The sequence below is a fragment of the Physeter macrocephalus genome, chromosome 7 (assembly GCF_002837175.3).
Source record: "Physeter macrocephalus isolate SW-GA chromosome 7, ASM283717v5, whole genome shotgun sequence".
Classification (NCBI taxonomy): domain Eukaryota; kingdom Metazoa; phylum Chordata; class Mammalia; order Artiodactyla; family Physeteridae; genus Physeter; species Physeter macrocephalus.
The window spans coordinates 43,434,389-43,458,782 of NC_041220.1; the positions used below are offsets into that span (position 1 = coordinate 43,434,389).

General features: G+C 34.6%; 1 protein-coding gene across 1 annotated transcript in view; it reads right to left on the reverse strand.

The window, feature by feature from the left end:
• The window catches only part of ADGRL3 (adhesion G protein-coupled receptor L3), a 150,310-nt gene that overhangs the window by 95,099 nt on the left and 30,817 nt on the right, over positions 1 to 24,394 (reverse strand). The window contains exons 5-7 of the mRNA XM_055086330.1: positions 21,167 to 21,375; positions 20,292 to 20,468; positions 1,794 to 2,003 (exon numbers count right to left, since the gene is read on the reverse strand). Of these exons, the coding sequence (XP_054942305.1) occupies positions 1,794 to 2,003; positions 20,292 to 20,468; positions 21,167 to 21,375 (596 nt within the window). The remainder of the gene's footprint in view (positions 1 to 1,793; positions 2,004 to 20,291; positions 20,469 to 21,166; positions 21,376 to 24,394) is intronic.

The following is a 24,394-nucleotide window of genomic DNA, read 5'->3' on the forward strand; positions in this document are numbered from 1 at the left end:
AAAATGACTATACTATCCAAAGCAATCTACAGATTCAATGCAATCCTTATCAAACTACCAATGGCATTTTTCACAGAACCAGAACAAAAATTTCACAATTTGTATGGAAACACAAAAGACCCCAAATAGCCAAAACAATCTTGAGAGAGAAAAACGGAGCTGGAGGAATCAGGCTCTTGGACTTCAGACTACACTACAAAGCTACAGTAATCAAGACTGTATGGTATGGGCACAAAAATAGAAATATAGATCAATAGGACAGGATAGAAATCCCAGAGATAAACCCATGCACATATGGTCAGCTTATTTTTGATAAAGGAGGCAAGAATATACAATGGAGAAAAGACAGCCTCTTCAATAAGTGGTTCTGGGAAAACTGGACCGCTACATGGAAAAGAATGAAATTAGAACATTCCATAACTCCATACACAAAAATAAACTCAAAATGGATGAAACCTGAATGTAAGGCCAGACACTATAAAACTCTTAGAGGAAAACATAGGCAGAACACTCTATGACATAAATCACAGCAAGATCCTTTTTGACCAACCTCCTAGAGAAATGGAAATAAAAACCAAAAATAAACAAATGGGACCTAATGAAACTTAAAAGCTTTTGCACAGCAAAATGGAGAACAGTATGGAGGTTCCTTAAAAAACTAAAAATAGAACTACCATGTGACCCAGCAATCCCACTACTGGCATATACCCTGAGAAAACCATAATTCAGAAAGTGTCATGCTCATTGCAGCTCTATTTACAATAGACAGGACATGGAAACAACCTAAGTGTCCCTCAACAGATGAATGGATAAAGAAGATGTGGCACAGATATACAATGGAATATTACTCAGCCATTAAAAGAAATGAAATTGAGTTATTTGTAATGAGGTTGATGGACCTAGAGTCTCTCATACAGAGTGAAGTAAGTCAGAAAGAGAAAAACAAATACCGTATGTTAACACATGTATATGGAATCTAAAAAAATAAAAAGAAAAAAAGCTTCTGAAGAACCTAGGGGTAGGACAGGAATAAAGATGCAGACGTAGAGAATGGACTTGAGGACATAGGGAGAGGGAAGCGTAATCAGGATGAAGTGAGAAAGTGGCATGGACTTATATATACTACCAAATGTAAAATAGATAGCTAGTGGGAAGCAGCCGTATATCACAAGGAGATCAGCTCAGTGCTTTGTGACCACCTAGAGGTGTGAGATAGGGAGCGTGGGAGGGAGATGCAAGAAGGAGGAGATATGGGGATATAGGTATATGTATAGCTGATTTACTTTGTTATAAAGCAGAAACTAACATACCATTGTAAAGTAATTATACTCCAATAAAGATGTTAAAAAAAAGATTAGAAAAAAAACCAACTCATGTTAGACATGCAGTTTTCAATATAATTTCCATTGTTTTTTTAAAAAAATATATTATAAACTTCAAAGAATAACAATTACATGTTAGAAAATATACTCCTCCATTCCCCAAATGATTTAAGTTTTCTCAATATTCAGCTTTGTGATTAAAAAAATTAAAGAAAAAGATTAATGAAGAAACACAGTTCTTTAGAAAGGCAAGTTTTTGAACAGAATTCCTGAAGAAATGTACATTCATACATCCATATATTCACTGCTTCTTTATGACAACGGACATGAAAAAGGGAATACTGAATAATCTCAAAATTACTAACTATCTTAGACAACTGGAAGAGAGGATACTTTCAAACAAGAATATTTTGTGTATTGGAAAGCTGGAAGTGGAGAAATTCTTTTCTAACACCAAAATAAATTGCTTACTGGTTGATCTGTTCGGTTGATCCCAATCAAGAAGAGCAGTTCTGCTACAAAAAGGCTGATGCAGAGGTTCTTATGGATGGTGTTACGGTCACTCTGGAGCCCACGGAAAAAGCAAAATGTGAAGATGCAAATCAGGAGACAAACAAGGGACAGCAAAATTCCAACCCATGTGATCACATCCAGAAGAAGGTCATGGACCGCATCACTGTGCTGGAAACACAATAGAAAAGCCATAAGTTGCAATTATGCATAACCAATTACAAAGTTTATAAGGGCCTGTTTCCATGAAGCATGATTTTAATAATGTACTAAATATCCTCCACAAATGCAATGAATAAGATAACTTAATTATTTGGGTTTTCTAATCCACAGGTAAAGCTTTTTATCTTTTCTGTGAGGTGTAAATCAGTTTGTCAATAGTGTTTGCACCTTTCTTAGCTATGTACATTTTTAGTTGTACATTTCCAACTATGTACATTTTCAGTTGAAGCATATCAACTGAGTTCTGGCCAAAGATTTCAAGGTAAAGCTTTTTGTTTTTCTACCCCACATCACGTTTTTAGGTTAATATTTTTACAACTCTTGCTAGGGAATACTCTATATAAAAATTAAGTTATACAGTTAGGAAAGTGGTATCACAACTGAAATTTATTTGAATCACTGAAGAATTTTTATTAAAAAAATACAATTCCTCTGTCCTATAAATCCTTTATCAGAATTTCGAAGGTTGAGTTCATAAAAGTATGTAATTTTATAAAGATCCCCAGTTAATTCTGACGGACAGCCACATATGTGTACCATTTATTTAGTGGAAAATCTAAAAGAATGAGGATAGTCACTGGATTTATATTCATATTGAATGGCTTAAGGAGATCAAGAAGTTTGATCCCTGAAAGGTTTTGCATGAATAGAACCTGTTATACACAGATGGAAAATAAGTATTCAGAATTACTATACCCGATAGCAGCCCAAAACAGATAGTAGAGCCATGAAAAAGAAATACACTCATGAAAACTTCCACACTGAAACCACATTATGTGGCTCTATTACATTCCTGTGAGTTCCATGTCTGCCATGTTCCTTGGTTTGTCCACTATCTCATTTCTGTCTTTGTTCTAAGATTCAAAACTCCATTTCCACTCTATGATAGTTTGCCTCCGTCGAAACTACTTTTGTGAAGCTTAGAATGTATGGTAGCCCAACACATCAGTGCGCCAACATGTTGGAGAAGAATCGAGAAACTGTCTATGACTGTCAATTCCTCTTTTCTTCCTAGGTTTCTTGAAAATTCTTAAAGACCTAACTTCCAACAGTAGGGGAATACATAAATAATGGTTGATATTTATGGAATGACATTCAAAAGAGGAGTAGAAAATTAGTGTTCTAGATTTATAGTCACAAACATAGATACTTCTCAAAAATCTAATATTAGGTTAAAAAAAATGCAAGTGGCAAAAGTATCTATACAGTATGATACCATTTATGTAAAATTTTAAATGACACAAATCAATGACATTGATTTTTATGGATATATGCATAAGTAGTGAAAGCATAACATGTGCATGGGAAATATTTTAGTTGAAAACAAAGATATGTGTTTCTAATTGACATCTTTTTCAACTGTATAGATCATACACATTGATTTTTGTTTTAGGATGGAAGTTACTACATTTAGCTGTCTCCCACATTGTTAGCTCACCTTAAAAAATTCATAAATATCCAGGTTTTCTATTTTTGTTTTTATTCAAACTTTGTACCTTTATGTTTTATATAAACTTCATACAAAGATTATTCTGAATGTGGAAATTCTCCTTACAAGTGAGCCACCATGCTGTAACCTGAATCACAGCACTTCGTATATTGCTAGATACAACTTCACAGTTGTTATCTGATAAAGAACTCTGCTAGGACACTGTCAATGAAAGAGTTTCAAACTATTCCTGCATAACTCTAGATGTATTTCTCGGAAGGAGCTCAAATCATGAAAGAAAACCACATGAAATTTTGCTTTAACTGCTTTGTTCTCCAGGGGACACTGCTAAAGTAGTGTTGGGTCTCTGATAGCTTAAATTACTTTTACTATTGGAGAGCGGAGAGTGGTTAGTGCTACCCGGTTCCCTGAACAGAGGGCTATTTGCTCTCTTCTTTGACTCAAAGGAAAGATGCTGTAATTGAGTATCAAGCACCAGCGTTCAGCACAGCAGTCTTCCATAATGGCAGGTATAATACATTCTCAAATATATCCTAAAGACCTAAAACACTAAAAAAGAAAGAAAGAAAGAAAAAAAAGAAACCAAATAACTCTGGCTTTTCCTGGGTAGTTGCATTATTAGAAATGTATTGACTTTACTCAGTGCCTTTGTAGGTCTTTCAAAAACCCCATGCAGAGTTATTAAGAGAAGAATACCAACTGTCAAAACAACAGTACAAAAAGTACATAACACTCAAAGAAAGAACAAAAAAGTCTAGCAATTAATTAGTAATCATCTTTCAGGTATTACTGTCTAGTTCAGAAAACATAAACACCAACTACCTTATATGTATTATACTGTGATCGAATGTAACTCACCACTTGAATTTTATCAGTAAGATGAAAGAAAAAGAACAATGGACATTAAATGTGAACAAGACCTATGAGTTTAGCCTTCTTTATAATAGTCTGTCATAACAGAACTTTCAGGAGGCCAAGCCATGGTAAAAACCAACCCCCCTTCAAGAGGATGGTCAATTGAATAAAGCTCCTAGGTATAGTTTTAACAATGTGATAATGGATCAAGTATTCCTGTTTCCAAGGTTCCACATTTTGAGTACTCTATAACTCAATCACCCCTGACATGAACTATATACCATTATGTGACTTGAGATCTTATTAGTCTTATATCTTACTATTATATCCTAGCACTTAGTATTGGGCTTGACACATTAAAAAACGATTAATAAATATTTGTTTTTGAATGGTTATAATAACACTACTCCACTTAAACCAAATGTCTAAGAGCTGAACCCTCTTACATCAGTAGAGTTTTAGTATCCATTTAATCCCCACTGGATTTTAAAAAGTATCAATATCAAAAATTACATGTTCAAAACATATCCTGTTTCTCCCTCCACTCCCACCCCCCCACTCCCAAATCTATTCTTCCTTCTGTTTTCCTCATTTCGGTAAACAGCAACTTTGTTCTTTGAAGTGTTCTGGCCAAGAACTGAAGAGTCATATTGATTCCTTTTTTTTTTTTTACGGTACGCGGGCCTCTCACTGTCGTGGCCCCTCCCGCCGCGGAGCACAGGCTCCGGACGCGCAGGCTCAGCGGCCATGGCTCACGGGCCCAGCCGCTCTGTGGCATGTGGGATCTTCCCAGACCGGGGCACGAACACGTGTCCCCTGCATCGGCAGGCGGACTCTCAACCACTGCGCCACCAGGGAAGCCCTCATACACTCTTAATCCATCAAGAAATCTTGTAGCTCCTGTCTTCTATCTGACAGCTGCTTCTCACCTCAATTGCACCAAATTGGTTAGAGCTACCTGATTTTTTTTAAAACAGCCTCCTAAATGATCTCCCTACTTTGACCCTCATCCATCCCCCTTTCCTCTCTGTTCAACAAGATGGAGAGATTCTCTTTAAATACAAGCCAGATAATAAGATTCATTGATGGAGGCATCCAATGTCTCCTACCTCAATAAAAGTAAAACCCAAAGTCTTTCCAAAGGTCTACAATGTCCTATAAGATCTGCACTCCTGTGAAACACTTCCTATTCTCCCCTTCATTCAGTTCACTCTACCCCAGTTGGCTTCCTCTAGCCTTTGAATACATCCAGCACATTCCAGCCTCAGAGACTTTGTACTTGATGTTACCTTGGTCTGGAATTCTCTTCCAAAAACTGGCTGTGTGACTTACTTGCTAACTTCCTTCAGTTCTTCATTCAAATGTCACCTTCTCACAGAGTTTTTCTGAATCACCTCATCTAAAATTGCAAACATCATTTACCCACTCTGACTCTCTATTACTTTTCCTGAATTTTTTTTCCTCTTAACATTTACCTAGACTATATATTTTATTAATATATCTTATCTATGTTTTCTACATAAACAAGAAATATTAATAAAATACATAGTCTAGAACCTATTGTATAGCACAAGGAACTCTACTCAATACTGTGTAATGGCACATATGAGAAAAGAATCTAAAAAAGAGAGGATATATGTATATGTATAATTGATTCACTTTAATGTGCCCCTGAAGCTAACACAACATTGTAAATCAACTATACTCCAATTAAAAAAAAATTTCTTGTTCATCATCTGTGGCCTTTACTAGAAAGTACACTGCAAGAGAATAAGCTGTTTTATCATCAATGTATCCCCAGGTCCTAGAAAGCTGCCTCCCATAGAGTGGATGCACAATTAATGTGTGAACTGAATAAATGAATCTCTCTTTAATTACCCCCCCTTCTGCAATGGATTTAGATTATAAACTAAAAGTGTATCATGCTGCCCATTGCAATCTTTGGGGTTCTTTGGTTCATAAACTACCTCCTCTAAAATCTTGAGTAAAAGATAAAGAAAATTAAAGCTGGAGAATGAGAAGGTCGTTACACCATAATATCTTAAGATGTGTGGAAGTAAGAGGACTGCAGAGTAAGTATGATTAGAGTCTGAAGATGTGGATTTAACCTTGTCACTCCAATTCTGCAATTGGACAACTTGAACAACTACTTACCCTTTAAAGTATCAGACACTTCATACATACAGAGATAAAACAGATTCACTTTGTTGTATATCTGAAACTAACATGATATTGTAAATCAGTTATACACCAATACAAATTAGAAAAATAAAGAATCACAAACTTCAAGGAAATTAATTTCTTAAAGAAGATGGGGAGCTGTGAGAGAAAATCTACAAGCAGAACGACAGAATGATTCATCAGAATATACTTTCAGGAAATTCATTGACTCTATCCACTATAGAAAGAAATTTTTATGAAAACAATACTCATTTTTCAGGCTTTCTGTGAAGCTTGCATTCACATATGAAATGCCAGATATTTTGTAAAAGTTACAGAAAGTTTCTGATTTTTCCTTTTATTTTCACCTCAATGAATCTTCTTTGTCCTATCACTGTGGGGTTACTGAGTAATTCAAATACCACAAAAGGGGTAAGTACCACAATGAAGGAAAAAAAGGTGGCTTAAACAATGATGTTTTGTGAAACTCACTCTGTCAGTATAAAACCCTCAAATATACCAATAGGTACATTTAATGAAACTAAGCCCAAATTCATGGAATAGGGAAATGTGACTTCTGCTTCATGATTTAAAAATAACTCAACCTGCAAACACTAAGATCTTTATGTAAATCTTGATATTTCTAACTTTATTGTCCAAAAAGCAAACAAGATGGAGAAATAGATTTTGAAATGTTTTCCACTTTAACTGCCTAAGTATTTCCAGATATATTGTATATTTCCAGATACACAAACTATATGAATTAATTCTGAACCCCTCTGGATGTTTTTGGCTTTTTTATAATTTTAGAAAGTTGCATTTTCCAGACATTGCTTGAACAATCACCCTATAATAATTATTAATTGTGGGCAGTAATTTTCAAGAACCTGTTTTACTTTCTGCATTAAAATGTATTATTTTAATGTTGAGTCAGAGTTGTTAAGGCATAATAATATGATTTTTAAATTGCCTCTTAAACATATCTTGTTCTGAAATACTTGTAATATAGCTAAATGAGTTTTATTTTTTCTTCTTTGCAAATGTAGGAGCACTCACTTTGCTACCAATGTATCACATCAGCATAAGGCGTTGCTTTGACTCAGGAATTTCACTGAAGCTAGTAGGGTTATGAAAGGTCTATTTTCTGATAAATGTGGTAAGAACTCTGTGAAATAAGTTCCTTGCATTGCTCTAACAGATCATCAAACACATAGGTCACCACACGAATGCTTGGGAAAATAAAGGGCTCAATGGTCTGAGGAAATTAGAATTTTCTTTGCAGTAATAGGATGAAGGTCAAAGTTGAGTAACACAGTAAGAAGAATGAAATGATTGCATTTCTTATGATTTTTATAGTAAGTTAGCCAAAATAAGTCAGCAATAATTTCCAAATTTGTATTAAGTTGAAAAAAAAATCAGTCAAATATTTTCAAGCTTTAATTGCTGAGAGAGAACCACTGGCAAGTAAAAGCACACAAAAATATTCATATCCAACTATCCTTTGAATTCAAGAGAACTTATTCAGAATATCTCTTTGGTTTCAGAAGCACAGCGTTGTATACTCTAAGTTATTTGAAGTTTTCTTGCTTTGAATTGAAAAAAAAATTTTTAATCTCACCATATTTGGTGAACCAGATTCACAACTACCTTAATAGAGGAAACAGAAAAGGAAATAGTAGAAAATGTGGAAACTAAGTATCTTACAGTAGTTGAGAATTAAATACAGATATAGGTTTTTAAAAAGTAAAGTTGATAAACAAAAAACAATTACTGACCAATTAGAAATTTTTAAAGTAAATGAAGTAATAAAGCAGTAAATAAGAAAAAGATTTTAGGAGTATCTGGGGTGAGGGTAGAAAATGAAGCTGGGAAGATAGAAAATTTCATCTTTAACATTTCTGAGTTAAGTACAGTGATGATGATAATGGTGATGATGATGATAGCTAACACATAACTTTCAAAATATCAGTTTCTTTTAGAAGTGCTTATCTATTTTATTAGGGTTGTCACTTAGTCCTATAAAACACTGTGATGTGATACTATTATTATTTCCAATTTACAGATGAAAAAACTGAAGCACAGATAAGTAATTTACCACAGATCATTCAACTAGTAATGCAGTAGATATAGTATTAATGGTAGCGTGACCAACTATCCAGGTTTGCTCAGGAATGTCTTAGTTTTAGCATTAAATTTTTCTATCCTGGGAAAATCCTCTCCCAGACATGAAACTATTCCAGAGATCAGAGAAGGGTTCAGAAGTTTGAAAGAAAAGTACAAAATCCATAGGATAGTCTAGAAAATAGAGGCTGGAAGCAACACTATTTTTAGTATCAAATGTCTGTGGCATTGAATATCCACCTTCCTTAGTGACTCCTGCTGTTCTTTTCCCTGACTACTGATGCCGGAAACCATGATCTGCAGTTCCTAGTAGAGAATCAGACATTGTTGTATTATTCTGAGTGATGAAACCTAAGTATGCAACTTCAGGGCCTTGTGATGCTAAATTTCTCTTTGACTTTGGATTAACTGTTGCGCTTTGTACCAAGATTGTGCTAAATTAATTTTTAACATTGTTACTATTGTGACTGTTTTCTAAGAGTTCATTGATGAAACTGAGAACAATGTAATAACATGACAATACTGAAAAGGAATGCTAAACAAATGTGTTATTTTAAAGATACATGGAAGGATACATGAAATTAGATTAGAGAGATAACCAAAACAAAGCATACTACACAAAATGTGGAAATGAATTTGGGACCAGGCATGAGAAGACTGTGAATGTGCATATGGAGGCTGAATCTCACAAATCTAGGATAAGACAGGCAAGTTTTTGTAGGATAAAAAGTGGGTTTTTTTGTTTTATTTTTTTTTTTAAACCTCCCCTCAAAAGGTACCAATGTTCAGTTGAAATTAATGGTAGTGGAGTAAGCCTGAGTATTCCAAAAGAATAAACATGTATTATTGCTTTCTTCCCTTTATTTGTCTTTGCACCTGAGTAAAGTTACTTTTCCTGATTCAGAGGTTGCAACTGAAATGTCCTATGGGTAAACAAAAGGAGAAATTTTGATAACCAATGTTTTGCTTCCTTACAGTGTAGAGCTGATTCTGTCAGATCATGCTTTCTAAAGTATATAAAGCGAAGTGTTGGATCATAGCAACAAAATAATGTTTCCCCCAACTCTTATGCACCTTGATTTGAAAAATGGAGTTTCAAACGGTCTTTTTGATTTCCATAAAGATTTTGATTAAACTTCAGAAGCCACGAAACAAAAGACTGTTGATAACCTTGTCCATATATAAAGTAGACTTTGCTCATCTATCTGCATATTTGATGGACAGTGCAAATGTAAATTTTGGAAAATGCCATTCAGCCTATAAACTTCTTACAAAAGAAAATGAACTGTTCTTACCACTAAATGTGCTGTACGCCTTGTAGACAAGGCTGCTAAAAAGGAATGTTATGTGCTTACCTGCGATAATGAGGTTTCATAATGAAATTATTTGGTCACTTTTCAGTTTCTCCAAAATGTGTAGAAGTACTTAATGAGCCTTTTAACTTTCTAGAAATGGAAGGAGATAGTCTCCTGAGACATGTGCCTTCAGGATGGCTATTACTGGGGCTGGCCATAGACAAGATGTTAAAATACTGACCTTCTGTAAAATCATATTTCCAAAGTGTGGGACAAGAAAAATGTCTTTCTCTAACTTTGAAATATATGACAGATGAGAATGGAGAAAAATATTACAATAAGACACATTTATATGTTTCTCTAAAACTGTTTGATGAGCTCTGAAGAGGCTATAGGGAACCTGGAAAAAGATGAACTTATTCTACCTGAGTTGCATGGACTTCTGTGTAGGTTAGAACAAAAAAATCATTACAGTGAAAAACATGATTTATTTTGGGGATTTAAGACTGTTTACCAAAAAAAATGTCATCAGAAAAGGATAGTCATGTTAATAGGACTTTATCATTTCTTTATTAAAACTATAACTTGCTTGGGATCCAGTCTTTACTTCATAAAGTACAACTATTTCAGTGCTCTAAAACCATTATCCCTGATAGTGTTTAAGCTTATGCTGACATCCAATGTGCTTGGAAATGTTTATAAATCATGAACATTTTGGACATGGACAGCTCATATGATGAATTCACAGATGCAAAAGAACAAATTGACAAACAGCTGGTTTACCAAAACAAGCCTGTATATACAAAGTGGATGGGCATTTCTGGAGAGCTGGGAACTAATTCCTAAACGTCTAAAAAGCTACTAAGTAAAGCTATTAATTAAAATCCTAAGTACTCCATGCTGAACACTTTTGTTGAGAAGATATCTATTTTGATGTCATCTATTGGATTGACACCAGGAATCAATGTAATATGGGCTTGATAAAATCAGAACTTCAGGTCAAAGTGAATTTTACTTTTGACTATATTCAGTTTTAACTTTATTTAAAAAAAATGAAAAATACACATAGAAAAAACATATCATAGTTATTTTTATTAAATATAGGTAATATCTGTTTAATTACTTTGTTGTACTAACTTATTTAATTCTCACATTTATAAAATGTGCAATAATATAGCCTGAAATTTTAAATATTCAATAGAGACTTTTGCTGTATCAGAGGATGGAAAGAAGCATTTAAAAAATATTGTTATAGGTATTCACACTATTAGCACTCTATTAATTAGCATTAAATACTTCTAATTGTCACTTTTAAGTAGTAATAACACATAGGTGCATAATTACTTATTGCATATTAAGTATATTTTTTGATCTAGTAGTGCTGTTTCCTGGTTGGCTCTCTAAAAGGTTGACCACCCTAACTGGTGGCCAAATACTCCATGCTCTTAACAATACTACTAACAGTGGGGAGGACCACAGATGCTCTCCTATATTTCCTTTGTAGACTCAATTATACTAAGCCCCTTAGAACTAAACAGAGGTAGGGTTCACGGGTGAAAATTTCTTGATTATCCTTTAAATACAATGATTAAATCCAGTGGTTTTGTTAAACCAAAGTTTGCTGGGGATCATTCAGCAAATTTCCTGATTCTCAGACAAAATGGGTAACTTCGTTTAAGATTGTTTTCATTAAAACACACACACACACACACACACACACACACAAACACAATTTTTGAAAGTACTTCTTAAAGGGTTAGGTGAAATGGAATGGGATAGAGGAGCTGAAGTATAAATAAAGGGAAACCATAGAAATGCCAGACTTGAATTACTCAGTTATGTTTACTATTATTATGTAAATATCATTCTTCTCATAGAGCCATTTCCTTTGGCATGTAAGGAAAGATAAATTTACCACAGTGAGAAAGAAAAGTTTTAAAATAGAGACAAATAGAATTAGGCTTAACAGAGAAAGTAATTTTGCATAACTACATTATAAAAACCAAATAAATAGAAACTACACCAAGCCAAAAACATCTAATAAAATTTGGTAGATTCATCCTAACATTGGATGCCTACTGTGTGTCAGGTACTGAATAAAACAGAATGGAAATATAAATATATACACACGTATACACACACGTACATCTCATTTTTACTTCATTATTCATATTCATTTTGTTTTCTTAGCTATTTCAAATTCAGGAAAAAGAAAAAGGGGATGATGGTTATTAGGTTTTCTTTTTTCTGTTCTCATGAATAAGTTTATTGCATTTTAAACAGAGGAGGGGTCTTCCAAATAATAACCCTGAGGACAAATATCCTACAGGCCTCGAGTCAATAGCTTGAGCTAACATTAAATTTTACAAAATTAACAACTTAAAAGTTCCATGATTGGCTTTTTAAATCAGCAAGTAACCAACCATAGAAGATCTTTAAACAGTAATGCTTATGCTGTGAGGATACACAAAGGAAACTGGCAGTCCCCTGAATGGTCTATAACAAGGTAGGAAAAATGATTTAGTTCAGCCATATTTTTGTTCACATGCTTTTAAAATCTTACACACAAGTTGACCTTACTTCCTATCTTAGAAAGCTATAAAACTATTTTGGAAAATCTAGCTTAATTCCTCTAGAGTTCAATAGTTCTCTAGCTTTATGATTTTATTTACTAGACACAGTAGAATGAAATAGGCCAGGAAAAAAGAAAAACAATCACAGAAGAGTCTGAATGTTACAAAAAAAAAAAAAAAGGGTAAAATTTTACAACCCAGAACAAATAGACTACAGTTAGTAAACATATCAACTAGTTCTTACCAAGAAGAGTATAAGCAATTAAGGATAGTTTTAGAATATTAGGATGGAGAAAGTTTTCATGCTTGCTTCTTTTGCTTGGCTGGTTGATTATACTTTCTCAAGCATGGGTAAATTGGGTGAGTAGAGCCAATATACTAAAAAAATTTGACAATTTCATTGTGATAAAAAGAATCTGTCACTGTGAACAGTGATGCAAAGAACTGGCCTAAATGTCTTTCTTTCAGGTACAGGTAGATGATTATCAGTTATTAGAAACTCAATTAACTATTTGGGTCTTGATAGTTAACTACTCCCAGGATCAAGAGCTCAAAGGTTTTGAGGACAGTTAAGCATATAGTGAATTTAAAAATTATATTTTTAGAAAACTTTATAATTCTCAACATGATTTTAATAGATTTTGCTATTCAAGCTCCCAAAATAATCCTGAGATAATGTTAGAAATAATTTTATTACTCTCCGTTAACTGATTAATAATGGGAACAGTGAGTCCAAATGATTTGCTAAAGATAGAGGCAACTACCTAAACAAATGGAATCAGGACCCTAAGCCTCCTAACGTTTCTTATTCCAACTTCCCTGCAAATTATAAAATGGGAAAATAAATTATGATGACAATTCCTATTCTGGTTCTGTGGATCAAATGAGATAATGTATGTAGACACTAAAGAAATGATATTAATTCCTCTTATCATTGAACATGCTGGGCCTTTCTGAGAGTTAAGTCCTAACCAGATCTCTACTTTTTGCAATCTCCATAAACTTTATTACTTATATTTCTCACTAGAATTGCAGATGCATCTCCAGCTGCTATTTTTAGCCATGCTTATTTACTGAAGATGATAAAGAACCTGAAAATTGTAAGGGTAAGGATCTAGTGTGCATATGAGAAGATTGCAGGTCTCTTTCTGCTTAAAAATTCTACTACAACTCAGAAATAAAAACAATCAGAGGAAGAGTGTAATTAATACTCTCTTGAATATAAATTTTACTGAAAATATACACTTCAAAACCACAAAAATCCAGTCTTACTTCATGTTACTTCAAGCCTGTTGCTCTCATTTTGCTTAAAGTTATGTCATTTCATCTAGAGCATCTTCTCTGACCTCTCAAGGTCAAGTTAAGGCTTCTCCCCATGTGTTTCTACAGCATTCTCTACCACAGCAATAAGACGTTTCCTATAAGATACAGATTATGCTGATTCCTTATCTGTATTACTAATTAGATCATAAACTTTGCCTATCACAAAGACAGTACTTAACTATTTGAGGAACAAGTAAAGGGTAGATTTAACAGATTACAATGAAAGAAATTGAGATTAATAAAACAAACTTTCCAGATATGTTTCCACATGTTCCTCTTAATTACAAAAACTTCAATGTTCCTGTACAATGTAACTTTTAACAAAATGATCAAACTTAGTAACTCCAATAAGGGGCTTCCTGATACAATGGGAAGGATACTGCATCTCCTACAGGGTATTTTTGCCAAAAATGTTTAACCTGGATCTAATTATGAGAAAACAATCAGAAAGATTGAGATTGTGAAACATTCTACAGGACAAATGGCCTGGATTCTGTAAAGTGTCATTTTCATGAAAGACAAAAACAGGCAGGGATACTTCTAAAGAAGAGCAAAGAAATGTCACAACTAAAGGTACTGTGATCTTTGATCAGGCCCTAAGTGGAAATACAATGGCTGTAAGGGACATTATCAGGATAATTAGAAAATCTGTGTATGAATTATACAGTAGATGATAATATTTAGCCAAAGTTAAATTTCTTATGTGTTTTAATGGTAGAGCATGTTCTTGAAACCTATTTGCTGGAAGATTTAGGAAGTAAATATTATAAAATCAGCTATTTACTTTCAAAGAGTCAAATAATACAGCAAAATATATATGCATGTACATACACAGAAGAGTGACAGTCAAATGTGTCAAAATTTAAATATGAATTCAGAGAAAGGGGTATATGAGTGTTTATTGTAACACTCTTTCAACTTTTCTATAAAAGTTCAATAAAAAGAGTGGAGAAAATAAGTAGTAAAATAATTTTTCTTTCCACTCCAGCTACACTGTTCTCCTTGCAGTTCATCAGAATCACAGAATCACCCCTGCTTCAGGTTCTTGTTCTTGTTCCATCTGCCTGGAAGAGTCTTTCCCCAGATGATTTGCAAGACTGATTCTCAGTTCTTTCAGGTCTCTGCTCCTAACACTGAGCTTGGGTCCAGTGGAGGAGGCAGAAAATAAAACAGCAAATAAATAATTTCAGATTTTAATAAACCTAGGAAGGAAACATATCATTATAAAACTGTTTGATGAGAAGGTCCAAGAATAGTTCTTGGTTCTAAGAGGTTGTCGATTTTTTTGATAGAGTTAATATTTAAGATAATATAATAAAATCTTATATTTTTGATCATTTTTGAAACCATTTTGTTTTCATGGAATTTTACATATTTGGAGGGTATTCAACTTATGAGTTATCTAGTTTTTTTTCCTCTAAATAAATACATTGTTTAAAGTACTATGTAATATTTATGATTTTTAATCTCTACCTTCACCTCAATCCCACTGCACTATAGATGGCAAAATACAAAATGAACATAAAAATTTGGGAATGGAAGTGTACAACCTTTAGCATCATACATTATACATTTTATTTTTCACTAATAAATCATTTTTTAACTCTTAAATTAACTTTTCTTTTGAACTTTAAAAAAAGTAAAAATACTCTTTTTGAAAAGCAAGTACTTTTCTTCATATGCAACTGCAGAACCTTAGAGTGTATTTTCTTCTAACCTAGAAAAAGTGTAGTTATAAAATATTTGACACACAGAATAAAAATTTCCAAATTGTCATTGTTTTAAATCAATACTAAATTTAAAAAGAAACACAATGATTTTAAATAGCAAAATAATGCCTATACTTGGACTGGGGGTAAAGTTGGGGTAGGGGCAATAGGATATACTAAGCTCAAAAGAAAAGAGAGGGAGAAAGAGAGAGATGCAAGCATCTAACTAAGGAAAGTGAAGCCTTTTAAAGATAATAAAAATCAATGTCAAGTTAAACTGACAGAAATGAGTAGGGAGACTTTTTTTTTTTATTATCCCCAAAGAATTATAATTTGGGTAGAGGAAAAAGCTATAGGTGATATAAATTGTCAGACCATTTTCTAAAGCATTTGTTACTGTGCTCTACAAAACCATAGTAGAAATGTTAATTAGTCAATTAGTTTGAAACTTATGATCCTGCAAAGTAAAATACTCCTCCCACAAAGAGTGTTCACAAAGAGAATCACTGGTATGAGAAGAGACAGACATTTGAATTTAGTGTATTCAACATTCTACTGAACAACAGACAAATAAACCTGCAGGTGATTCCAATAATGGAAAAGTTTTTAAAATGCCATGCATACTACCACAGTTCAATATAAAATTACATAAATTTCCATAATTATTACTTTTGTATCTAAAAGAGAAGACAATCAAATGTTTCCTTAGACAAGAGAAGTAGAGAAAACTCGAAAGAAGTTAGTCAGCTGTGTTCCTGAAACTGAGCAGGATCCTGTGGGGCTCCTAGGCACAAAATTCTTTCTGTGCTCCCCATTTCTTGTTTGTAGGAAATAGGCTTCATTCAACCTCCATGACATTCCCCTGAGTTCCAAAGGGCAGGTTCAAACAGTTGCTAATCAGGGAAGGGAGGGGATGCAGAGACAAGGGAGAAGCAGTCAAGAAACAATAGTGACACCTTGGGGCAGGATCCTGGTTCCTCCTCAAGAGATACATATAACAATATCTTTGAGCTCTTCTGTAGAACTAAAACCTCCACCAAATGGAGGATGTTAACTACTTGATGAAGCATTCTTCATTGCAGAGAGAAGGTCACAGTTCCATAACCTCCAGAACCACAGAAGCCTATCACAAGATCACCGGACACCAAATGATTTCTGGATTGAAGGAATGCAGGCCCTGCATGCACTCTGATCCTTATCAGCAACACTGCCCCTTGAACCATTACTATAAGACTCCTTACAACCCCACCCCCAGGTGGGGACACACACTTTTGAGGGCATTAGTCCACTGTGGCCCCCTCTCCCTGGCAAAAGAATAAAGCTATTCCTTTCTACTTCACCCAAAACTCAGTCTCCGAGGTTCAACTTGGTGCCGGTGCACTGAGGCCAGGTTTTGGCAACACTGCCACCTTGGGGCATCCCTTTCCTTCTTTTATCTGCTCAAATTGACCTAGCTATGAAACCTCTCTGAGCACCCCATTCAAAAACCATCTTGAATACTTCTCTCCGTTGATAAAGTATAAATTGACTGAGGCCAGGGACCTGTTTTGCCTTATTTCCCACAGTATTTTGTGGGGGTGGGGTAATCTGAAATTTTAAAAGGGTGGACAGGGAAAGCCTCTTTGAGAAGGTGACACTGGAACAAAGACTTGAAGGAGATGAGAAAGCTGACCTTGTGGCTATCTGGTGGGTGAAGGGTAGGAGAAGGGAAACTTTAAGTCTAACCTGAGCAAGCCTGATGCGTTTGTGGAAAGGCAAGGAAGCCAAGTGAGCAAGGGGAAGAGTAGTAGGAGAGTAGGTCAAGAGTTGCTAAAGGGGTCAGGATTTGGGACTTTGCTTTTATTGAGATAAGAAGTTATTCAGGTTGGATCAAAGGTGTGATGTACTTGATCTGCATTTTAAAGGGATTACACTATGGCTTTTTGAGAATGAATCAGAAGAGTGACTCACATTTTAAGAGTATCCTTCTGGCAATTACGCTGAGAATAAATTTAAGAAGGACAAGAAATAAAGCAAGGACACCAATTAAAGGGCTGTAACAAAAGAGCAGAGGAGAGAGGATAAGGGCTGGAATCCAGGTGGTAGCAATGAAGATGCTAAGTTGCCAGATGCTGGATCTGGCAGGATATGCTCATGAGATTGGGTGTGCAGTGTGAGTGAAAAGAAACAAATCAAAGATGGTATATGATTTAGGGCTGGAGCACCTGGAAGAAAAGAGTGACCATTTACTAAGAAGGAAAGGACAGATGGGAAAACACCAAAAGTGTAATTCTAGAATTGTGACCCTTATTAGAAATCTAGGTGGATATATCAAGTTAACTGTTGAATCTAGGAGTCTGGAGTTAAGAAATGGAGATAGAAGTCTGGGAATCATGAGATGATGTTTACAGCCATATGGACATATGAGATCAACAACAGAGAAAGAATGGATAGTGCCTAGACTACATCTAGGATTACGCTCCGGGCCAGAGCAAGAACAAGAGGCTGTGGAGATGAAGAGGAACGAGCAAAGGAAGCTAAAAAGGACCAGCTGCTGAGGAAGGAAAGAAGCAAGAGAGAATGGTGTACCCAAAGCAAAGTGAAGAAAATCTTCCAAGAATGTGCTTGATACAAATTCTTCACAGGTTACCTTACTAAATTCATCCTACTCATCCTTCAGAGAAGGTCACTTTTTTGATAAGCCCTCTCTGACCAGTCCTGCCTTAGATAGACGATCCCCCTCTGTGTCCCTAAATCACAGTGTGGGCCTCAATTATAAGACTTATCACATTTATGACTGCAGCTTCACTTCTCTGCCCTTTCTTTCCCCTCAAAAATGCAAGTTCCATGACGGCCAGAAGCTTCACCAGAATGCTGGAATCTAGTGATATCTCTGGCAAATCAGGAGAAAGTTACATTTTTTGACAGCCTACGGTGTAGCAGGCAACATGTGAATACCTTTACTCAGGTGTTTGAAAATTGTTAGTAAAAAAAAATGAAGGAAGTACTGAATGAATAGCAGAGGTAACACAGATGATAGAAAAGGCAACTCAGTACACATGTAGAACCCTGGAGTGAAGACCCACGCATTAGGGCACCACAGCTTAATAGCAATAGCAACAAGACTACTCAGCTAACTCTTCTTGCTCTCATCAAGCAAAGTTCTCGAATATAATTTTGTTTCCTTTATAGATTTTCCTGTGGAGTTAGGAAGTGATAACTAGCAAGCACACATATCTGTTCTAACTGGCTGTTGCATATCTCACTGTGCATGAATAAATTAGCATTCACTTTTAGACATTAGTCTAATGTAAGTTTGGTTGGTTTGTTTCCTTTTGGACTTCCAGGGATGATCATTCTGCTTGTTTTTCATTTTTCAAGTGCCAAAATCATGTTGTGTGATCAAGACGGGAATGACCCAGGCAATTGCAAGAGATTGTGATACAAGAAACCCAGGGCATGCTTACTCTATGACTGACTGTCAAAGGAAAATATTGATTTCCATCTATTTTTATCTCTTGCTGACACACAGTAATGGTCACAGTCGAGATTCTTGTGTAATGGACTGGGTACAGATTGTTATGCAATGAACTGAGCAAAAAATTATTTTTTGTGGTTGCTTGAAATATGATCCATTTTTCTGTGTTTGAATTTATTCCCTAAACTGAAAAGATAGAATCCTAGAGCCATACAAATACATTCAAGGTTTAAACCTAACATTTGTTAGTGTAGCCAATCTTACTAAGCTTGATCAATGCGTGAAGCTCTGACAAATTACGGTTTGTAGTCCTTTAAAGATCAAACTTGACTGTGTTGACACAGCTAAGGTAATTTATTCCTAAGGTCCTAAGTGGGCTTGGATTTGGTCTCCCTCTAAGATACCTGCATCATCTCTAAATTCAACAGAGTCAAAGAAAATTTTGGATGAAATTATTGGATAAATGGTATCAGGTGGATAAAACCTTTGCCATGGTTTTCATGTTTTAAAATGTTTTGGACAGTGACACTTCCTCTATTTTAATTGACATCAGGAAGATGAGAACTCACAAGTATATAATTTCTTGTTACTAACCCATCTATCAATTTCTATAACCAAGCTAATAATCTCTGTATTTTTATGTCCTAAGTATATCTGAAATCTAAATCCTCTTCCTGCCTTCCAAGACAACCTGTCACCTGGCAAGAGACTGATGCAGCCAAGTTAGCCACGTTTCTGATTTTGGAAACAACCTATCACCTAGATTTTTCCTTAGAATAGTGTCTTCTTGAATGGACAGAACAATTACATTATGTTAGAATTTGCCAGGCTCTATGTATTACAATGCTTTGTGTACTGTGTTTAACAGCTATTTTCCCAAGACTCATTTTGAGAGTGTTTAATCCCATGCACGGCTCCTTAGTCTTCAGCCTACAAGATCCCAGCTTTCTAACCCTATCACACTGGCCTCTGGTGCTGGGGTCCTACCTTGCCCTGTTCATGAGGATATGGTTTGATATTTACTCACACAAAATAAAAGCAGGGAAGAACAGGGGAAGTTTTCTTAGCAAAATTTTATTTTATAAGCAAATTTCAATGTTACGAACTATATTGATAATAGAAAAAAAGGGTTCTTTGACTCATCGATAGGATATGGGTTGAACAACAGAGATTTCTTGAATAGAATTACTGTGAAAGTAGAAACACACTCAAGTTGGACATGGAGTTACGACTTTTTACAGTTAGTGTCTTAACTGTATGCTAAGCCATTTTCATTTTATGGTATGTATCTTACCTTAACTTCCACATGTGCCATCAGTACTGCAAAATTGGTTAGGTGGTTACAAGAGCATGTAGTATGTGTCTTATTTGTTGTCAGGAGCCGACAGCCTTGGGTTGACCAATAACCTGTCATTGTGCGCTTGGAATAGCTCCAAAATGAACAGTTAGGATTGAAGTTTTCCTCAGACTGCTACAGGAAAAAAACATCAATAAAGCCAATAACTACTTTTTGATCATGTAAATTAGGCAGGCATTTTCTTTACATCTAACACAACTTCACACTATGTTTCAATTTTTGTGGAGAGGTCTACCAGAGTTTTCATATTAAGTGGGGCTTATCAATTGTAAGCAAATTTGAATATATGTTGTTATTTATTCACCCTGATTAGAGGTGAATTCATTTTTCAAAAGTAATATTGAAGGAATACTTGTATCATTGTCTCAGAATCACATCAGTTAATTTATACTGCAAAGCAAAGAATTGCTCTATGCAATGAATTTCTGATAGCATGGTTTTTAAAAATCTTTGTTCAATTTACAATACAATCTTTGCATATACATAAAAATATATCTACACACAAAGACATAACTACTTGTAACATCAGTTGAGCTATGCTGAGTTCCACTGAACATATTGCTAGCTCTTTTTAATTATAGAGAAGCATTTATAAATCCATCTATGAATGTTGTTACCTTAAGTATATATATATACAACAATTATTCTCCTCCCTCATTTTGGAAAAAAAAAATCACTAATCATTTCATAGACAATGAATTGCTATATGTCAAAAAATAGGGAAAAAGAAAAAGAAAATTAAGACACTTCATGCTCTTGTTATAACAAATATAGATAATGTGGACAAAAAACTTCACATGCCATTTTTTTACCTTGATGTGTTTAACAGTGAACACCACAGGATCAGCCAAATAAACCTTATTACTGAATTCTTTGTTTATTGCTGCTGTAATAACCGGGGAATTGACGATAACAGAATGATTGGTGGACATAGCCTCTGTTCCCAACTTCATGCTGGCATTCTCCGTGGACAAATAAGGACCCAAGTTGTTATACAGGACAAAGGCCACTCTGATCTCTCCTAAAATAAGTACATATAAATTGGGAAGAAACTGATTAGCTTGCACATCCCACTTAAATTAGAGAGTTCTAATTAGATTGTAATCAAGTCTGTATAATATGTATATTCACAACAAAATTCAAATATTCATTTCAACCAAAGTGCCAAGTCATTAATGAGGAAAGTCAAATGATACTGAAACAACTATGTATCAGTATTAAAAAAAATGAACCTCAATCCCTAACTCATTCCATACTCAGAACTTAATTCAAGATGGATCACAGTCCTAAATATAGAAATCAGAACCAGAGAGCCTCTGGAACAAAATATAGGATAACTTTGTGATCTTGGGAAGGCAAAGATGCCTTGGATAGGACTCAAAAAACACTAACCATAAAATAAAAAATGGTAAACTAAACTTTATCAAAATTGAAACTTTGTGCCTATCAAAATACAGCATTAAGAAAATGAATAGGCAAGCCACAAACTAGGAAATATATATATACATATGACTCAAATATATAAAGCATTTCTGCTACTCAACAGTAAAATTATAAATAACATACTAAAATGGCAAAAGACATAAAAACACACTTTAAAAATAGATACATAAAAAGCTAAAAGGGACTTCCCTGGTGGCACATTGGTTAAGAATCTGCCTGCCAACGCAGGGGACATGGGTTCGAGCCCTGGTCCGGGAAGATCCCACATGCCGTGGAGCAACTAAGCCTGTGCGCCACAACTACTGAGCCCACGTGCCACAACTACTGAAGTCTGCACGCCTAGAGCCCGTGCTCTGCAACAAGAGAAGCCACTGCAATGAGAAGCCCGCACGCTACAATGAAGAGTAGCCCCTGCTCGCCACAACTAGAGAAAGCCCACGTGCAGCAACAAAGACCCCACACAGCCAAAAATAAGGATATAAATAAATTAATTTTTAAAAAAGCTAAAGACACATAAAAATTAACAACATCATTAGTAATTAGGGAAATAAAAATTAAAATCATATTGAGATACCATTTCATACCCACTAGGATCTCTGAAATCCACACTATAAAATACTAGCCACACTAATGTTAGTAAAAATGTGGAACAAATGAAATTCTGCATACTACTGGTGAGAGTGTAAAATGGTTCAACTACTTGGAAAAATGTTTGGCAATTTCTTACAAAGTTAAACATATATCTAGCCTTCCTAGATACATGAAAATATATATCCACAAAGAAAAAATGTTGTGTAAGAATGTTTATCACATCCTTATCCATAACAGCTCCAAACTAGAAACAACTCAAAAATCTATCAATAGGAGAGTAAATAAATTATGGCTTATTAAAATAATAGTTACTATACATCAATAAAGAACAAACTAATGATAGATGGAGCATCATGACTGAATCACAAAAATATTATACTGAGATAAAGATACAGACAGAAAGAGTACATACTGTATGATTCCAGTTACATGAAGTATAAGAACAGGTAAAATTTGTCTTTAGAAATAGTAATGAGAAGAAAGTAGTTCATCAGGTGGGGAGATGGGGTGAGAAGAGTGAAAAGAGGTATCAGGACATTTTCTGGGTAATACATGAGATTTTCATCTTATTTTATGTGGTATCACAGAGGAATGTACAACTGTCAAATTCATCAAGCTAAACAGAAGATATGTGCATTTTATTTTATGCAAATTATATCTCAATTACAATCAAAACAAAACAAAACAAAGATTCAAAATCTTTACCTGTGGTTGCCAAGGGGGAGAGGGTGTGAGAGAGGGATGGATTGGGAGTTTGGGATTAGCAGATGCAAACTATTATATATAGAATGGGTAAACAAGGTCCTACTGTATAGCACAGGGAACTACATTCAATATCCTGTGATAAACCATAATGGAAAAGAATATAAAAAGAATGTATATATGTATAACTGAATCACTTTGCTGTACAGCAGAAATTAACAGAGTATTGTAAATCAACTATACTTCAATAAAATAAATTTTTAAAAAATCTTTATCTGTCTTAAAATTCAATTATCATGCTTTTTTAAGATCACTATCTCCATACCTCCTTCTACCTTATTTTTTTTCCCTTATGGCAATCTTTTACAAGAAATCCTCTGTAAAGTTAACCTTCTTTTAGGATGTTTTTAAAATTTTGTGTCATTTCCTTTCTTAAAATAAGTCAAGCCCTATGTTTTACTTCCAGTATAAATTCATTTTGGTGGATCCCCAAGAGACAGGAACTGCACTGACCACTGTGGTAACTAAGACAAGGAAGTCCCAGTCCTTATCCCTGAATCTTAGAGTTAAATGTGAATAAAGACAGTAAATTTTTTTTTCTCCATTTTTTTGAGGAGGAAGGGAGCTGTCTTGCTCTTGCTCTCATGGAGATCATCTCCTAGAGAAAGAGTCAGACAATAAGCAGGCAACTTAAAAATAATAATAATTAATAATAATATAATTTCATATAATGGTAAGTAAATAAATGCTATGAAGAAGCACTGGCAGAAAATGGCTAATGGGAAAATAGTGATTGGGAAAGAGTAGTCCACCTTCGAGGAGATAGGAAAGCTTTCCTGAAGGGTTAAGATTTATAATGAGCAGTGAATGATAGAGAAGTTTCTATAAAAAGAAATATAAAATATGCATTCCAGAAGAAAGAAAATGCAAACATCTGATGAAGGAACACTCTTGGTGTGTTTGAGGAATAGAATCAAGACTGAATTAGGGAACCCTGTGCACTGTAAATAAAAATATAATTGATATAGCCACTATGGAAAATAGTATGGAGATTCCTCAAAAAATTAAAAATAGAACTGCCATATAATCAGCAATTCTACTTCTGCGTATTTATCTGAAGCAAACAAAAACACTGACTTGAAAAAAATCTATGCACCCTCATTTTCATTGCAGAATTATTTATAATAGCCAAGACATGGGAACAACCTAAATGTCTACTGATGGATGAATGGATAAAGAAAATGTTATATATATAATTATACATAGAGATATAAAATGCAGAATGGAATATTATTCAGCCATAA